Below are 19,544 nucleotides of genomic sequence, written 5' to 3'. Positions count from 1 at the left end.
GAGAATTGAAATTAATGAATTAAGTAAACTACTTTTATTCACCCATTATCTGCTTGTTGCATCATGAATTGGATCTAACTGGATAATGGAAATTTAAGTTTGGATCTTAAAGACATACATATTATATGCTGATAGACATGTTTAAGAAAATGCTGTATCACTGAGTTAACATAAAACCTATGGAGAGTGTTAGGTTAAACACAGATACGAAAACTGTCACACTGTGAGAGGTCCTAGGTATTAACACCCTACAGTAAATTTCTCTACTGCATTTGTTCTGGTATCAAATAAGTACACTACTTGGATGAACTCCTGCTGGAGGATCACAGAACTGACTGAGGACAGAGGATGAGATGATTCCACTGAGGGAGTCAAGAAGACCTGTTTAACTTTGCTTCATGCTTACTCAAATTTAATGCACAGAGAAAAACTTTTTTTTTTTCCCAACGCACCAAACATCTATCAGGGAAAGACCTGCTTATCTGAATAAGAAATTTTAATCAGTTTGACATTTCTCTACCTTGTAACATGTTTCACTAATCCAGAGTAATGTCAAGCAAGGAGCACAGTACAATAAACATTTACCATTTTTCTTAAGCTCTTCAGTATTTCCCCTAATATGTTACCATGTCAGTGATTCACTTTTGAGCATTCTGAAATGTCTCCATGGACTTCAGAAAGTCTTTTCTGGGTATAAATCTCATTCAGCTTTAGAAGAAAATACGATGTGTTATCCATAAATATTTAGGTTTAATATTTATGAAATACCGAAGATAAAAATACAATACTTACAGTATTTTACGAAATCTTTCTGAAAATCCTTTCTGGTGTTGACAAAAGCACGTCCTCTCTCTGTTCCAACAACAAATACGTCTGTTTCATACACTGCGATGCAGGCCACTTCTGCCTTGGACTTGGCCAGTTCTTTACACTGAAATACACAAATAGCAAATCTTATGTTATATACAGATGTTTAAAAGCACTGTTTCTGCTGGATGAATAAAAAATCTTATCACTTGACCTGCCTTAATACCTAACGTGGATGAGGTGAAGTTTCTAGTTTTGGCCTTAAGTTATCATATACACAACAGAGTCCCCATTTTTTTTTAAGGGACCTCTCTTTCTAACAGATAGTTTACAACCCTGATTTTATTTTATTTTATTTTTTGATATTTATTTATTTATTTATTTTGGCTGCACCGGGTCTTAGTTGCGGCACGCAGGATCTTTGTTGCAGCATCCGGGATCTTTTAGTTGCGGCGTGAGGGCTTTTAGTTGCGGTATGCGGGGCTTCTTAGTTGTGGCATGTGTGCGGGATCTAGTTCCCCGACCAGGGATCGAACCCAGGCCACCTCCATTGGGAGCATGGAGTCTTACCCACTGGACGACCAGGGAAGTTCCAACAACCCTGATTCTAAACAGAAGAAATCACACAATTTATAAGAAAAAAGGTAGAAATCCTTTGTAATCTGTTATAGGTCAAATATCCAAGAAAGAGACTCAGATTTGCACACAGGCTTACTGGCGAGCACTCCCAATAACAACAGCTGTGTGCTGTGAGGGGGCAGGATTCTGCAAAGGGGGAATCAACAGCTGCCACAGATGCACCACAGAAATTCTGGAGCTGGGATGGGCCTCCCCAAGGAAGGGGAAAGACCCTGGGCAAGGGAGCCTCTGACACTCACAGAAACTGGGGGATTAGTGCCATCAGTCCTGAATGGGGGAGTTGGGGTCTGGAAGCCACACTACAACTTCCATCACATAATCCCACCTCCAGAAGTATCTCCATATGTATACACCAGGAATCCCATTTAGAAGAGTATACTTTTACTGAATATATTCCTATGAGATTAAATATTCTTTAAACTTTTAATAGAGTATATACCATTCCATTTTATGGATAAACAATAATTCATTTAGTGCAAACCTCATTGAAAACATTGCTGATTCTAATTATCACTCCTAAGAATAACAATGAAATACTAATCTGGGAACAAAATATTTACATGTATCTTGAGTGACTGTCTCAGAACAGAGTCAGAGACATGAAAACAACATAGTCAAAAAACTCTGACTCTGAAAGTAAATACTTTTAAGGTTCTCAAAACCTACTAAAAATTGCTTTCTAAGAAGGTTCTATCAGTTGATAATCCCATCTGCACTTCTAGAAGAGCTAACTCACAATATCCTAGCAAATGTTATTGTGCAACTTTCCCAGAACCATTTAAAAAGGGTACTTTAGGACTTCCCTGGTGGCGCAGTAGTTAAGAATCCACCTGCCAGTGCAGGGGACACGGGTTCGAGCCCTGGTCTGGGAAGATCCCACAAGCCGCGGAGCAACTAAGCCCGTACACCACAACTACTGAGCCTGCGCTCTAGAGCCTGTGAGCCACAACTACTGAGCCCGCGTGCCACAACTACTGAAGCCCACGTGCCTAGAGCCCATGCTCTGCAACAAGAGAAGCCATTGCAATGAGAAGCCCGCGCACTGCAACGAAGAGTAGCCCCCGCTCGCCACGACTAGAGAAAGCCTGTGTGCAGCAACAAAGACCCAACGCAGCCAAAAATAAAAATAAATAAAATAAATTAGAGTATTGTACCTTGGACAGTTTTTTGCAAATTAGGCTAACTTTAGCTTATTTTTCTACTATGTTAAGTGTTTCCCTATTAATGCATAACAGTGCCTCACTGATTTTAGGCATAGAAAAGCTGTTTATGGAATTAAATACATAATTATACATATTTTCTTCTGGTTTTTTAGTTTATCTTAATATGACAATTTTTAAAAATTTTTACTCATCTAGAGTTTAACTTGACACACAATAAAGACTTTCTTCCCCCAAAGAACCTATGTTCTCAGCATCATTTGTTGAAAACTACAGCTTCCTCGATTTGTTTTTTGTTTTTTAAATTTATTTATTTTATTTATTCATTTTTGGCTGGGTTGGGTCTTGGTTGCTGTGTGCGGGCTTTCTCTAGTTGCGGTGAGCAGGGGCTACTCTTCATTGCGGTGCAGGGGCTTCTCATTGAGGTGGCTTCTCTTGTTGCGGAGCACTGGCTCTAAGGCACGTGGGCTTCAGTAGTTGTGGCTCATGGGCTCTAGAGTGCAGGCTCAGTAGTTGTGGTGCACGGGCTTAGTTGCTCCGCGGCATGTGGGATCTTCCCGGACCAGGGCTCGAACCCGTGTCCCCTGCATTGGCAGGCGGATTCTTAACCACTGTGCCGCCAGGGAAGCCCCCTCCATTTGTTTTTGATTTGTACAATTACCACCTTCTAATTTCTTAAATGGAAATTACTTGAATAATATCACTTAAAAACAGTATCTCAAATAAATAATTTTATACCTCCTGTCACGATCAGAAATCTTTTGAACTGTAATAAAGCCACAGTAGAGAACTTGTGACCGAGGTGAGCTGACAATCGTTCCCAGCACAGCGAACAGTGCTGTACTGTAATTTTGTTATATGACATTTCTATGATGTGTTATATGGTACATATCTATGAGATGTACCATGGCTGCTCACCTGTAAGGAACTATTATTTACTTACCTTGTGATAAATGAGGGTGCATTCTTGCTGCACTATCCACACTCTTAGTTGGACAACCCTGTCCCCAAAGGCAGTATTTAGGAAACAGTAAAGCAAGATTCATGTACTGTCTAAGGATTAGATCAAAGAAATCTATGGGCCAAAGAAAGAAGGATGAAGCCGACCTATACACCTATAAATTATACTTCACAGTATACAACTGGGAACAGGAGGAGAGATCCTCTTACTTCTGCCAAATATGAGAAAACTATAAAGACATTCTAAGGAAGGGAATGGGTCCTATGTGACCCTATTTCATTCTACATAGAGAGTAGTATTAAAGAAAATTATTTAATATCAACAGAATAGGATTTAATCTCTAAATTATTTAACGTTACAGCCACAAATTTTGGCTAACTTTATGACCAAAAGCGAGAAATAAGTGACAGTCAGAAAGTAATAGTAGGAAAAAAAAAAGAAAAGAAAGTAATAGTAGGGACTTCCCTGGTGGTCCAGTGGTTAAGACTCCATGATCCCAATGCAGGGGGCCTGGGTTTCATCCCTGGTCGGGGAACTAGATCCCACTTGCTGCAACTAAGAGCCCGCATGATGAAACTAAGACTTGGTGCAGCCAAATAGATAAATACTTAAAAAAAAAAAAAAGTAATAGTATATATAGCCACTAACCATTCTAAAATTTCTTTCTTTAAGGAGATAATTTTTTTAATTCTTATACAGCAGAAAGAAGAAAAAAAATGCCCTAATGGTAAAACAAAAAAGATTCCACGAACTATGTCATATTGAGAACTGTGAGGTTAAATGCTATATAATACTAGTCAATGCTTAAGACAGGAAATACATAGCATCCTCCTGCTTAGAATATATAACTTCATTGTGTCAGAAAATACTTAAGTCTGATGTTTCTTAAATCTATGAGTTCAAATACATATTAAGAAAAACACAATAAGCAAACTGTATTACTACCATGATAGTAATATAAAAGTACAGCAAAAGAATACTACTTAATATTTTGCAATTATGTGTACAAGTTTTTTAAAAATAAAGAGTTAACACACTACATATTGGGTAGAAGGTCACAGAATTCAGACAATTGTGAAGCACAGCACACAAAATAAAGAATAGATGTAAAATAGTGAATATGCTCTTATGGCCCAAAATTGTGGTAATGTTCTTTACATAGATACAATAAGACACCAGCACCACACTATAATATACGAACTCATTCTGAGTAACTTCAAATATTACACTTAAATTCAAAGTTAATGCTTGCAAAACAAGGGATTGCCTAAGATACTGGGAGGTAAAAAATTGAAATTAAATGTAAAAAATTACACATCCGGATAAGTTAAGAACATTCTGAAACATGCAATAAAATTTGAAAGGCTTAAATCCATAACTATCACTCAAGCAAAAAAAATGTGTATTTATTAAAAATAAAAGACACGGTGTATGTTTTCCAAAAACAACTCAATCTCATTCACAAGCCCAATTTTATCCAACTATGGAAAACTTTATAGAACTGCAAAGCCATCTCACCATGGACTCAAGAGCAGACATAAGGAATGTCACCACCATCCTGCTCTCCGAAGACTCCTCATCTTCGACGGGCAGGGTAGACATTGCTACTTGGGCCATGATCCCTAGGAAAGAGAGGTATTAGGAAAGTGAGTGGTAGAAATTCAGTGTCTTGCTCAACATATGTTTAGAGCTGTGAGGGTCCGCCATAAATTGCCTAATTTACAGTTTTCTTGCTTAAGAGAAAAAAATAAGACTTAAAAACCAAGTAATCTATCAATATTTGCCCCAAACTCCTATTATCCTGTAAGATAGAGAATCTATCCCCCAACTTTCCATCTAGTTTTAGTTCCATAAAACTAGGTCAGCATCACCTCCCAAAATAAATTTAGGTGTCACCCAGAACCAGTTAAGAAATTTCCCAATGAGGAAGAGGTGATGCACTTCACAGTCCAGTGATAGTTTATCACAGTTCCACACAGGAAACAGACACAACCTCCCCTTTCTCCCATGCGCACACTGATTACTGAAGAGTGGGTTAAGTAGACTGAGGTTGGGTGAAGAGAATTCCTCCTTTCTTATTAAGAAGGAAATACGTTGCAGGACAAGTAAGAGCTAAGATTCCTTTATAATACATTCTCTTTAGAAAACACTGATACTTTTGCATCAGCAAAGAGGCTCAGCTGAATTTCAAGCACTATGAAAATACAAACACAAAAACCATTCAATAGTAAGTGCTGGCAAGGATGTGGAGAAATGAGAACCGCTGTGCATTGCTCTTAGGAGTGTAAAATGGTACATCCACTGTGGAAAACAGTTTGGTAGTTCTCTAAAAAATTAAACAGAATTACCATGATGCAGCAATTCCACTTCCGGGTATATACTCAAGAGAACTGAAAGCAGGGACTTGAACAGATATTTGTACACTCATGTTCACAGCAGCATTATTCGTAACAGCCAAAAGGTGGAAACCAAAGTGTCCACTGTCAGATGAATAAACAAAATATGATATTATCCATACAATGGAATGTAGTTCAGCCTTAAAAAGGAATGAAGTTCTGATACATACTACAATATAGATGAACCTTACAAATATTATTCTAAGTGAGATAATCCAGACACAAATGGATAAATGTGTGATCCACTCACATGAGATTACCTATAATAATCAAATTCACAGAGACAGAAAGTAGAATGATGGTTGCCAGGGTCTAGAGGGAGGGAGCAATGACAATTTTTTATCTAACGCATACAGAGTTTTAGTTTGGGATGACAAAAAAGTTCTGGAGATAGATAGTGATGATGGTCACACAACAATGCGAATGTCAAAAAGAGACATGTACCACAATATTCACTGCAGCACGATTTATGGTGGCCAGGACATGGAAACAACCTAAACGTCCACTGACAGATGAATGGATAAAGAAGATGTGGCACATATATACAATGGAATATTACTCAGATATAAAAAGAAACGAAATTGAATTACTTGTAGTGAGGTGGATGGACCTAGAGTCTGTCATACAGAGTCAAGTCAGAAAGAGAAAAACAAATACCGGATGCTAATGCATATATACGGAGTCTAAAAATAATGATACTGATGAACCTAGTGGCAGGGCAGGAATAAAGACGCAGACATAGAGAACGGACTTGAGGACACGGGGTAGGGGGGAAGCTGGGGTGAAGTGAGAGTAGCATTGACGTATATACACTACCAAATGTAAAACAGCTAGCTAGTGGGAAGCAGCAGCATAGCACAGGAAGATCTGCTCGGTGCTTTTCGATGACCTAGAGGGGTGGGACAGGGAGGGTGGGAGGGAGGCTCAAGAGGGAGGGGATATGGGGACATAAGTATGCATATGGCTGATTCACTTTGTTGTACAACAGAAACTAACACTGCATTGTGAAGCAATTATACTCCAATAAAGATGTATAAAAAAATTTTCTTAATAGAATAAAAAAAACCCCACAATGTGAATGTACTCAATGCCAGGGGAACTGTACATGTTAAAATGGTAAATTTTATGTCATATATATTTCATCAAAATTTAAAAATTAAAAGGCGAAAATACATCCCATAAAGACATTCTAAGAAGCCAAAACCTAAAGCAAAGTTTTAAAAATTCTAATACTAAAAGAACTGTCTTTCTATAAATAGCATGCAAATTAGATGCCTATTAAAAAGTACCCCTTTTCAATTTGGTTAATTCTAGGTTTTAGCAAGAGACCAAATAATCAAATGAAACTAATATGAAAGGATGACTGAAAAATTAATGACTAGAAGCATAAATAGAAATTCTAAAAATAAATCTGTGTATATAAGTTAATTTACTAAAGACACCTGGGTGTTCCTTAACTGAAGGCCCAATATTAGAGAACATGCTGTGCTGCTAGCATGAAAAGTTGTTTTGGCTAAAAATGTATGTAAATCTTTTCCCTATTATTAAAGAGGATCATCAGGGAAGGGAGGAGGGGCAAGATACGGATAAGGGATTATAAGGTACCAACTACTATATTAAATAAATAAGCTACAAGGATATATTGTACAGCGCAGGAGAATATTGTCAATATTTTATAATAACTTTAAATGGAGTACAAGCTATAAAAATATTGAATCACTATGTTGTACACCTGAAATTAATATAGTATTGTAAATCAACTAAATTCCAATTTTTTAAAAAAAGAGGATGATTTCCCTATTATTAAAAACTGTGATCTAGCTCCACCATCTGTTAGCATGTGAATTAACTGCTAGGCTAGATTTGGGCATCAAAAACTAATGAAGTATACATACTTAGGAAATAAAATTTTATAATAAAAAATTGACACATCCCCATACCTGTTAACAAAAAGAATTTTGTTTCCCAAAACAGAAAAGGCAGTATCAAGCAAGAGAATGGTTAGATGATAGAAATTATTTTCCGTAACAGCCTAGGTCCTGTTCTCTTCTCTTGGATAAATAAGTTTTAAGTAAACTTATAGTAAAATGTGGCTCAGTCAAAATGGACAACAAGGCGTAATATTTTTCCCTAATAACCTTCACTTAGAATATACTATCATTATCTCTGAAAGTTCATAATATATCTTAATAATCTCACTTTTCCTTTAACTCTCTGGCAGGAGAAAAAGACTTGCTCTCATTTTACAAATGCAATGATTTGTCAAGGTCATATAGCCACTATCCCAGGCAGAACATTAACACTAGGACAACTTTCTGCCTACTGCTATTTCCACTTCTCACCCTCAATTGCCACAGATCTGCTATGATGTCAATCACATTCAGTGTGTGATAAGAAATGGGAGGGACACCATACCAACAGCCTGTGGGGATGCCACAGGCGATGAGAAATCCTATTCCATTACCAGAACTTTTCAAGAGCAGCTTAGTACATTTTGATGGTAAGAACCCTGGAGGTGACCAAGTCCAGTCAGGCTTGATGGGGAAGGATGCATTTTGTTTGGGGCTTTCTGCTCTCTAGAAATGGCTGTATCTGGATTACAAAAGAAATTCACTGAACTGTTCTTTGCCTGCCCCAAGAGGTCATTTCCCTGGATAGTCCTTAGTCAACACTGTTCATGGAACATTCCCTGCACCCTTAACCCGATGACTGCATCCTCTCCTGTTCCCTTTGCCAGAAACTGCCATCACACAGTGGCATTAACAATGAACACCAGAGGACACACGAGGTCAGGCTGGTGACGCAAGCTTACAGAGCATGAGGCATGATGGGCTGGTCCTCCCAGAAGCAGGAGCCAGGAAAGCCAGGTTGTGGGTTCCCCAGACCACCAACCTGCTCTGGGACTCCAGTGGACAACGGCCCTCAGGCTCCTCCTCTATGAACGGAGACTCTAAATCAATCACTTACCATGAAGGTTCCTTTCACCTCTGACCCTATAAAATAACTCAATTTAAAATAAGAGCAAGATAAACAAAAAAGAAATAAACACTCACATATACCTATCATGTTTTGTTAGTCATCTTTTTAAAATTTACAACCACCCTGTGAGGGAGAAAGAGTAAGAGTAGAAAAGCAAAATGGAAGTATCCAGGGAGCCTAGAAAAAAAGACTTGTGAAGGAGACAGCATCTCATAAGCCACTAGGGCAGGAACCATGAACTCTTTTTCTGATTTAATTTAAACAGGGTGTGTGTGTGTGTGTGTGCACGCATGTGTGCCACTAGAAATGAACAACAAATATCACCAGGATATGATCTCTTATATCTATCCTGTCAAAACTCAGAAGTCTCCCAATTAAAAAGACCATCGGGGGACTTCCCTGGTGGTCCACTGCTAAAGAATTAGTCTTCCAGTGCAGTGGACATGGGTTCAATCCCTCGTTGGAGAACTAAGATCCCACGCGCTGCGGGGCAACTAAGCCCGCGTGCCACAACTAGTGACTCGCGGGCCTCAACTAGAGCCCGCGTGCCACAATGGAGAGCCCACACGCGCCTCAACGAAAGATCCCACCTGCCTCAATGAAAACCCCACATGCCACAACTGAGACCGGATGCAGCGACAGACAGATAGATAGGTAGGTAGGTAGAAAGAAAGGAAAGAAAGAAAAGAAAGAAAAGAAGAAAAAAAAAAGGAAAGAAAGAGAGAGAGAAAGAAAGAAAGAAAAAGAAAGAAAGAAAGAAAAAGGAAGAAAGGAAGAAAGAAAAAGAAAGAGGGCTTCCCTGGTGGCTCAGTGGTTGGGAGTCCGCCTGCCAATGCAGGGGACACGGGTTCATGTCCCGGTCCGGGAAGATCCCACATGCCGCGGAGCGGCTAGGCCCGTGAGCCACAACTACTGAGCCTGCGCGTCTGGAGCCTGTGCTCCGCAACAAGAGAGGCCGCGATAGTGAGAGGCCCGCGCACCGCGATGAAGAGTGGCCCCCGCTCGCCGCAACTGGAGAAAGCCCTCGCACAGAAACGAAGACCCAACACAGCCAAAAATAAATAAATACATTTTTCTAAAAAAAAGAAAGATCATGGGGAACTCCCTGGTGATCCAGTGGTTAGGACTCCACGCTTTCACTGCCCAGGGTCCGGGTTCAATCCCTGGTCGGGGAACTAAGATCCCGCATGCCACGCGGCGTGGCCAAAAAATAAAAGAAAATAAAATAAAAATAAAGTGACCATGAAACAAAAATTTAAAGTACCTAAAATGGGACAGTTAGTTCTTTGGAACAAAAAGGAAAATGACCAAAATGATCATGTCCTCCATAAAACAGTAAATATAAAATGGTAGATCCCTTTTAATCTTTTTAAACACAGAGAAGGAAGAAAAACTTAACTGAGACAATTCAGAAGGTGAGCCCAGGGACTTCCCTGGCGGTCCAATGGGTAAGACTCCGCACTCCCAATGCAGGGAGCCCGGGTTCGATCCCTGTTCGGGGAACTAGATCCCGCATGCATGCCGCAACTAAGAGTCCGCATGCCACAGTTTTAAAAAAAAAAAAAAAAAAAGACCCCACATGCTGCAGCAAAGATCCTGCGTGCCACAACAAAGATCCTGCATGCCGCAACTAAGATCCAGTGCAGCCAAAAAAAATAAAAATGAATAAATAAATAAATATTACACACACACACACACACACACTACAGGAAACTAACTTTCAAAAAAAAGATGAGGGCTTCCCTGATGGCTCAGTGGTTAAGAATCCACCTGCCAATGCAGGAGACATGGGTTCAAGCCCTGGTCTGGGAAGATCCCACATGCCATGGAGCAACTAAGCCCGTGTGCCACAACTACTGAGCCCACGTGCCTAGAGCCCGTACTCCACAACAAGAGAAGCAACTGCAACGAGAAGCCCGCTCACCGCAACAAAGAGTAGCCCCCGCTCGCCACAACTAGAGAAAGCCCGCACGCAGCGATGAAAACCCAATGCATTCAAAAATAAATTAAAAAAAAAAAAAAAAAAAAGATGAGCCCAATGTTAGACAAGAAAATGACTTCTGGGATTTGTACCACAATGTATTTATTCCCCATTGTCTTATCTCTGATGCTGTCTCGGTAAAGGAGGGGTGGTGTGGGGAGAAATGGTGATCTCTCTTTGTAAGGAATGAGGCAATAATCCAAGGCAGAAAATCAGCAGTCACGGAAACACCTGGAAGGTATGTATCACTCTAGAGATGTGCTATCCAATACGGTGGCCAATAACCACAGGTAGTTATTTAAATTTAAATTAATCGAGATTAAGTAAAATTAAAAATTCAGTTCCTCAGTAGTTTTAGCCACAGTTCAAGTGATTAGCAGCCACACGTAGTGACTTTTGCAGTGAAGAATCACAGATATAGAACTTTTCCATTATCACAAATTAAACTATGTTGAGTAAACTTTTAAATTCTCATGACCTCTTGAGCCACCACGGTAGTAGCTATAACAAAAGAATGAACTAATCAGTGGAAAAGAAACTTAAAGGAACATGAGCCAGGAAACAAAGGCCAATCCCAACTCTGTGTGAGCATTTTTCACTGCCAATCTCCAAGGATTTTTTTTTTAATTAATTTATTAATTTGGCTGCGTTGGGTCTCCATTGTTGCACACGGGCTTTCTCTAGTTACTGCGAGCGGGGGCTACTCTTCGTTGCAGTGTGCAGCCTTCTCACTGCAGTGGCTTCTCTTGTTGCGGAGCACGGGCTCTAGGCAGGCGGGCTTCAGTAGTTGTGGCACGCGGGTTCCAGAGCGCAGGCTCAGTAGTTGTGGTGCACGGGCCCAGTTGCTCCACGGCATGTGGATCCAACCGGACCAGGGCTCGAACCCAAGTCCCCCACACTGGCAGGCAGATTCCTAACCACTGCGCCACCAGGGAAGTCCGAATCTCCAAGGATTATTGCTACAAGAGTATCCCCATAGAACAGAGTACCAATGTAGCCTGCCTGAGAAAAAGAACACAGAAAAGGAACGGAGAAGTACAGTTTTATGATATAGTAAAGTTAAAATGCATATACAAGACATCTGGGATGCAGATTCTCAGAATAAATAAGTAAAATTACAAAGAGCCTAACCCACTATGAGTACAGTGACCTTGCCTTAATGATCAGCTAGCATCATCTACCTGTCATGTTACATATTCTTACAGAACAAGTTATTTAAATAGCTGCATAATAGCCCATCGAAATGGAATCACACAATTTCTCTCAACATCTTCATAAAATTGGCTTTTGCCTTTTTATTTCTGTATTTTAAAAATACTGAAATATAGCATGAAAATCTTTATGCCTCTTAATACATAACGCTAAAATTTTTCCATTGCTACCAGAAATGTTTAAAAACACTAAATTCATCAGTCTCACCAACATATTGGAGAACTATGACCTAATCACTATGAATACCTTATTATTACTAAAACAGCTGAATTTCTTTGCTTACTAAAGAAACACTTCTCATAGTTTTATCATCTGTATTTCTTCCTGAGTGACTCATCTACTTAGGGTCCTATGCCCATTACTAAACTGACCTCTGATGATGACTACACATTGCATGAACTGTCGGAATTCTGATAATTATTATGTGGATATACCTCCTTAATTACTCAGCTTTTGTGTATGTGTATTTTAATTCTGTATTCTTAATGCAATATTATTTGTTTCGAACAATTTAATTTTCATTTTGATTTAACCACATACATATTTATGAAATTCTTTGCTCATTCTTTTCTTGCATCTCAGATTTTCCTTCTGCCTAACGTTAATCCTTTACAGTTTCTTTCTCATGGCAAACTTATTGTTTGCTAAAAATTCTTTATTCTTGAAAGATACTTTCAACTAGGATAAGAATCTGGGTTGACAAATACTTCCTGTCAGCACACTGAGGTTATTTCATTATCTTTTGGCTTCATTTTATTTTGGCTTCCATTGTTGCTATTCAGAAGTCATCTAGAATCTCTTTTAAAGGTAATCCCAATCCTCACCCCTGCTGTTTTTAAGATGTTTTCTTTGTCTCTGGTTTTCTACAGTTTCACTCTGTATAGTGTGTGTGTGTGTGTAGTGTAGATTTCTTCTTATTCAGTACATTTATCATTCACTGGGCTAAGGATTGTCATCTTTCAGTAGTGGCAAATTCTCAGCTATTATCTCTACAGGTATTGTCTCTGTCCCATTGTCTATCTCCTATCCTACACAGAGACTCAGACTAAATGTATGCTAATCCTTAAATCTCTTACCGTCTTCTGAATTTTTCTCATTTTTCGTCCCTGACTTATCTTTCTTCTGACTTATCTTCCATTTCACTAATTCCTTCTTCACTTGTACTTATTCTGTTGTTAAAACCACCCATCAGGTTTTTTATTTTGTTTATAATTTTCATTTACACAATTTCTATTTGTTGCCATGTCACATTTAGAGTTTCCTACTCCCTAAAGATTTTCAAGCTCGACATATTTCTTTAAACATAGCACGGGTAGTTGTTTTACAGTCTATGATAATTCAAAAATCTCAAGTCTTTGCAGGTGTATTTCTGATGTTTCTCATAGTTCTAGCTCATACTCACGGTTCTCGTTCCCATGTATGCCTGATTGTCTTTTACTGTATGCTGGTCATTTTACATCAAAACACTGTTTTAAATATGAGACCTGGTATCTGGGAACAATACCTGCCTGGGATCACCGTAATCCGAAGCTTCAGGTTCCTCTTCAGGTTCCTCGGAACACCCAGAGATGTTAACCCAGACCACAAATAGGGATGCAAGCTGGCTTATTTCTTAATCAGCCTTAACCAATTTGAGGTCTCAACTTATTGAGGGGAAGGGTCTATCTGTCCCCTGAATTTTGTGCAGATTCTGGGCTTTGATTTCAGCCTCTCATCTCACATGGTTTTCAAAACTCAAGTTCATATGGTGAAACTGGCAGATGCCCTTAGGGCAAAAGAGTTTCCCACTTCTACTATTAGTTCCTGTTTTCCTTTTTTTTTTTTTTTTTAATTTTGCCTGCGCAGCAGGACTTGCAGGATCTTAGTTCCTGGTTAATAAACCCATGCCCCCTGCAGGGGAAGTGAGGTGTCCTAGCCACTGGACCACCAGGGAATGCCCCCATTTTCCTTTTAATATTAGCTTCTCATAATAGCTCTTCAAAATTCCTATCTTATCAACTTTTTGGTATTTTTACAAAAGTTTTGTTTTATAATTCTAGAACATTCTTATTAGTCCCACCAACTCTGGGAACCACACCTTACTTAAAATAGTCTTCTATTTTCAAGAACAATTTATGAATTAGCCAGAACTATCTTACACTGCAAGGTTACAAATACCCAATTCAAACCACCACAAGTGAACAAAGGAATTTTTATTGTTTTATTTAACTATCCAGTCTAAACACTGCACTGATTCTATACACAGCTAGATCGAGGAACACAAGAGATACCATTAGAGTTCTCTCTATTCCCTCCCTGCAGGCCTCACTTCTTGAGCAGATGGGTTTCTTTCCTAAGACAATGGTGGCCACATGCATCTTTATGCTTACCACACACCTACACTGTGATCCTAGAGGCAGCGGACTATCATATCTTCCTGCTATTTTTTGCACAAAAGTTCTGGGGATTTGTGTCACGAGCCTATCCCAAGCCCACGTGGCTAGTCAGAACAAGATTACCTGGGATACATTGTGATTTGCAGTCTAGCCAGAACCACGTGGAATAGGATGGTAAGCAGTTAAAAGGCAAAGCATGACACTGTTATCAGGAGAAAAGGGTTGATAAAGTGTGCCAGTACACAAAAACAATAGCTACCAGAGTCCATTCCATTTTCTTCCCCATTTTTTTCAATTTCCTTAATTCTTCAATTCTGAACTTTTTTTTGACTTCATTTTCTGTTTCCTTGATTTGATTTTAATTCTCCTTTAAGTTTAAAGCTGAACTTAATTGGCCTGTTGCTGTTTCATCTTTTTATCTTTTATCCTGTCAGCTACTGTTTAATAGAAGCAATGCCTTCTTTTATGTCTCTGAAAACAGACTCCAGCCATTCTTTAAAATCTTCTTGTGTTTCTTATTGGAGATCCATTTCAGGGATTAGGTTTATCTGTGTCCTTACTGTACTGATCCGTTCTACCTCAAAATAAGCCCATAATTAATTCTATGTAAGTGTTTTTATTTGACCACACTTTTGCTTTTAATTTATTGATCCTTGCTGTTAATGCTGAACAGCAAAAAATAAAAAGAGATTTTACAATGAGTCAAAGAGAACTCTAAAACACTTTCAGGGACCTTCCTGGTGGCGCAGTTGTTAAGAATCTGTCTGCCAATGCAGGGGGGCACAGGTTCGAGCCCTGGTCCAGGAAGATCCCACATGCCACGAAGCAACTAAGCCCATGCGCCACAACTACAAAGCCTGAACTCTAGAGCCCCCAAGCCACAACTACTGAGCCCACATGCCACAACTACTGAAGCCCGCGCACCTAGAGCCCATGCTCTGCAACAAGAGAAGCCATCAAAAGGAGAAGCCCACGCACTGCAACGAAAAGTAGCCCTGGCTCGCCACAACTAGAGAAAGCCCACGCGCAGCAACAAAGACCCAAGGCAGCCAAAAATAAAAATAGATAAATAAAATAAATTAAAACACTTTCACACAGGCCATCATCACTCTAACAAAAAATTGAGATTCTCAATATTCCTGATTATGTTGATTTCTAAAATATTCTAAATTTTCAACGTGTTTCTGCTTCAAATTAAGGTTCAGGTCAGACTGTTCAGTCTGTGGGAGGTGGGGGGTGGGGACCCATAACACTGATCTGGTTTCTTTTATTCCATTTATGTCTTATTTCTTTTTTGTGGTATTATTTTGTTATTTTCAACAAACATTTCTCCATTTCAATCTTAAAACTTACAATCTTAGATACAGAAGAAAATTCAAGGGACTTCGCTGACGGTGCCGTGGTTAAGACCTGCAAGTGTGTTTATTTTTATACTTAAAACTTTATACCCTCTCCACCCCATTTCCAAAATACTGTTGAGATAGCTAACAAAAACAGCTAAACTTTATCTTTTTTAAAAAAGCCAGGTGAAGGGAAGAAGGATAAAATTTTAGAAATGAAGGCATGGAAAGAGAATCTGCCCAAAGGTGGATCACACAAGTTCAATACTGAGCGTCACAGCAGCCAAAACACTGTCTTTGAAACAAACAAACAAACACCTTATCAACTATTCAGGAAGACCCACAACTTTTCTTGGCACTAGTTCGAAATTTTTCACAAATGTGTAAGTTACACTTTTAAATTGACAGTGCAGATTTTTTAAAAGTAGCAGCTTTCTCTGCCAATACACAAAGATGTGCCCCTTTGTCCTTACTTCAGATTTTTTTTTTTATACTTTATTTATTTATTTTATTTATTTATTTATGACTGTGTTGGGTCTCTTAGTTTTCGTGTGAGGGCTTTCTCTAGTTGCGGCAAGCGGGTGCCACTCTTCATCGCGGTGCGCGGGCCTCTCACTATCGCGGCCCCTCCCGTTGCGGGGCACAGGCTCCAGACGCGCAGGCTCAGCAGTTGTGGCTCACGGGCCCAGTTGCTCCACGGCATGTGGGATCTTCCCAGACCAGGGCTCGAACCCGTGTCCCCTGCATTGGCAGGCAGATTCTCAGCCACTGCGCCACCAGGGAAGCCCCTTACTTCAGATTTAAAAAACATTTGGTAGTTGATAAGCTGGCTCACTTGTTCTTTTTCTAACTTTGTATGAATTGGAAGAGGAAATGAAAATCAAGTAACTGTGACCTAAAAGTTCCATCTTTATCTTTTTAACGTATTGTTTACAGAAAGCAGGCAACAGAGCAAAGCTATTAGGAATAGCAGCTTTGGAATCATGCCAAATTCTGAATTCAAGTCCTAGCTCCAATATTAGATATGGTTGACTGTGGGATTCTTTAATCCCAAATATACTAATCCGGAAAATGACAATAATATGTGTACTTACCTCACAAGGTTGGTATCAGAAGCTATTAAGTACTTGACAGAGTGCTTAACACAAGCATTCAATAAATTGAGTAAACATTTAATTTTGTTTTTTTTTAAATATTTATTTATTTATTTGGCTGCGTGGGTCTTAGTTGAGGCACGCGGGATCTTCATTGCGGCATGCAGGACCTTTAGTTGATCCATGCGGGATCCTTAGTTGCAGCACATGGGATTTTTAGTTGCAGTATGCTAACTCTTAGTTGCGGCATGTGGGATCTAATAATTCCCTGACCAGGGGTTGAACCCAGGCCCCCTGCATTGGGAGCACAGAGTCTTAGCCACTGAACCACCAGGGAAGTCCCAGCACTTAACTTTAAATTTAATTAGGGATTTCCCTGGTGGCAGAGTGGTTAAGAATCCACCTGCCAGCGCAGGGGACACGGGCTCGATCCCTGGTCTGGGAAGATCCCACATGCCACGGAGCAACTAAGCCCATGCGCCACAACTACTGAGCTTGCGCTCTAGAGCCTGCGAGCCACAACTACCAAGCCCATGCGCCACAACTACTGAAGCCCGCGCGCCTAGAGCCTGTGCTCTGCCACAAAGAGTAGCCCCTGCTCACCGCAATTAGAGAAATCCCGCGCACAGCAACAAAGACTTGACGCAGCCAAAAATTAAAATAAATAAAATAAATTTAAAAAATTTTTAATTTAATTACTTATTTTTAAAATACACATATATGTAATACCTATTTATCTACCTATAAACTCTCCAAATCCAAGTCTGACAAATGAAAATTTCCCAACTAACTGCTTTAATACTGCTAAATAAAATAACCTAGGGCTTCCCTGGTGGCGCAGTGGTTAAGAATCCGCCTGCCAATGCAGGGGACACGGGTTCGTGCCCCGGTCCGGGAAGATCCCACATGCCGCGGAGCAGCTAGGCCCGTGAGCCACAACTACTGAGCCTGCGCATCTGGAGCCTGTGCTCCGCAACGGGAGACGCCGCGACAGTGAGAGGCCCGCGCACCGCGATGAAGAGTGGCCCCCGCTCGCCGCAACTAGAGAAAGCCCTCGCACAGAAACGAAGACCCAACACAGCCAAAAACAAATAAATAAATTAATTAATTAAAAAAATAAAAATAAAATAAAATAAAATAACCTATTTTCTGATGGGGCAGGAAAAATAATAAGAAAGTTGTCAAAATAAATCACTGCTTTTTTTTAACCATTTTTTTTCCCAGCTTTTTTTTGAGATATAATTGACCTACAACATTGTGTAAATTTAAGATAAACAACAAATCACTGCTTTGAAATACAGTATGTGCACCTTTTAAAGCATACATCCAACAAGCATGAAAATTTGCTTATATCAAACCTACTCCTCAAAGATTGTTTTACAATTTAAGTTTAAAAGTCACCTTGCGCCAAATACCAAAAAAAGTAAACTAGACTGAATATACAAACTGAACTAAGGAGTCTTTATTGTGAAGCTCTCAACAAACAATAGAATTTACCCATACCAGCATTCTCCTAGAAATAGACTGTGTTCTGGGGGTTGTGTTCTGAGGGCGTCACACAATACCTAACCCACCCAGAAGGCCTTCAATATGTTGGGTAAGTAGATAAATGAGTACTGTTCCAAATGTGGTAAGGGATCTCTTCTTTTCCAAAGCTTAAAACATAGACAATGAATAGTGAACAACAGTTCAAACACTCATTTTGTTATTATAAAGAAAATTGATTTTCCTATAGGTAAGACTACAAATAAAAAAATTATGAAGTATCTAGTTGGGTAAAGTGACTACCCCACTGTTTTACAACATACCCTAAGAAAAAGTACTCTAAAAGCTTTACAGAAGCAATCAACACAACAAAAATACATAATCAGAAAATAATTAACATATAATAAAAAAATACTATGGTCTCTAGAGACAGTGTATGCAAATGGAATCAAAACACACATCAATTTTCCAAAGTATGGGACCTATACAATCAGAAATCTTCACAGGCTCAGTCTAACCAGGGCTGATTTTAACCAAATACCCTAAATAGGATCAAACTCTTCACTACTCTCCACTTCTATAATTATACCATAATATAGTCATATACAGTACTTTAAAAAAATTACCTCCTTTGCCATACTATAAAAACAAAAACTTTAAAAATCACTATAACGATCAAAAAGGATGGAAATTCTGACACATCCTAAAACATGGATGAACCGTTGAGGACATTACGCTAAATGAAATAAACCAATCACAAAAGGACAAATACTGTCCAAATAATTCCACTTATATGAGGTACCTAAAACAGTCAAATTTGGGACTTCCCTGGTGGTCCAGTGGTTAAGACTCCACGCTTGCAGTGTAAGGAGCACCAGTTCCATCCCTGGTCAGGGAACTAAGATCCCACATGCCTCACAGCAGGTGCCAGGGGCTGGAGGGAAGAGGGAATGGGAATTACTCTTTAACGGGCAATTTCAGTTTAGGAAGATGAAAAAGTCCTGGAGATGGATGGTGTGATGGCTGCTCAACAACGTGACTGTACAAACTGTGCACTTAACACTGTGTGTTAAGTTCTATGTTATGTATATTTTACCAATTTTTTGCTACTTTTT

The 19,544-nt window shown here is 39.4% G+C and overlaps 1 protein-coding gene across 1 annotated transcript in view; it reads right to left on the bottom strand.

The window, feature by feature from the left end:
• Positions 1–19,544, bottom strand: part of GTF2I (general transcription factor IIi) — a 145,803-nt gene that overhangs the window by 73,676 nt on the left and 52,583 nt on the right. Inside the window, exons 3-4 of the mRNA XM_057528417.1 lie at positions 5,086–5,189; positions 793–931 (exon numbers count right to left, since the gene is read on the bottom strand). Coding sequence (XP_057384400.1) covers positions 793–931; positions 5,086–5,189 — 243 coding nt within the window. The remainder of the gene's footprint in view (positions 1–792; positions 932–5,085; positions 5,190–19,544) is intronic.

The sequence above is a fragment of the Balaenoptera acutorostrata genome, chromosome 15 (assembly GCF_949987535.1).
Source record: "Balaenoptera acutorostrata chromosome 15, mBalAcu1.1, whole genome shotgun sequence".
NCBI lineage: Eukaryota > Metazoa > Chordata > Mammalia > Artiodactyla > Balaenopteridae > Balaenoptera > Balaenoptera acutorostrata.
This window is presented reverse-complemented; position numbering and strand designations above follow the sequence as displayed.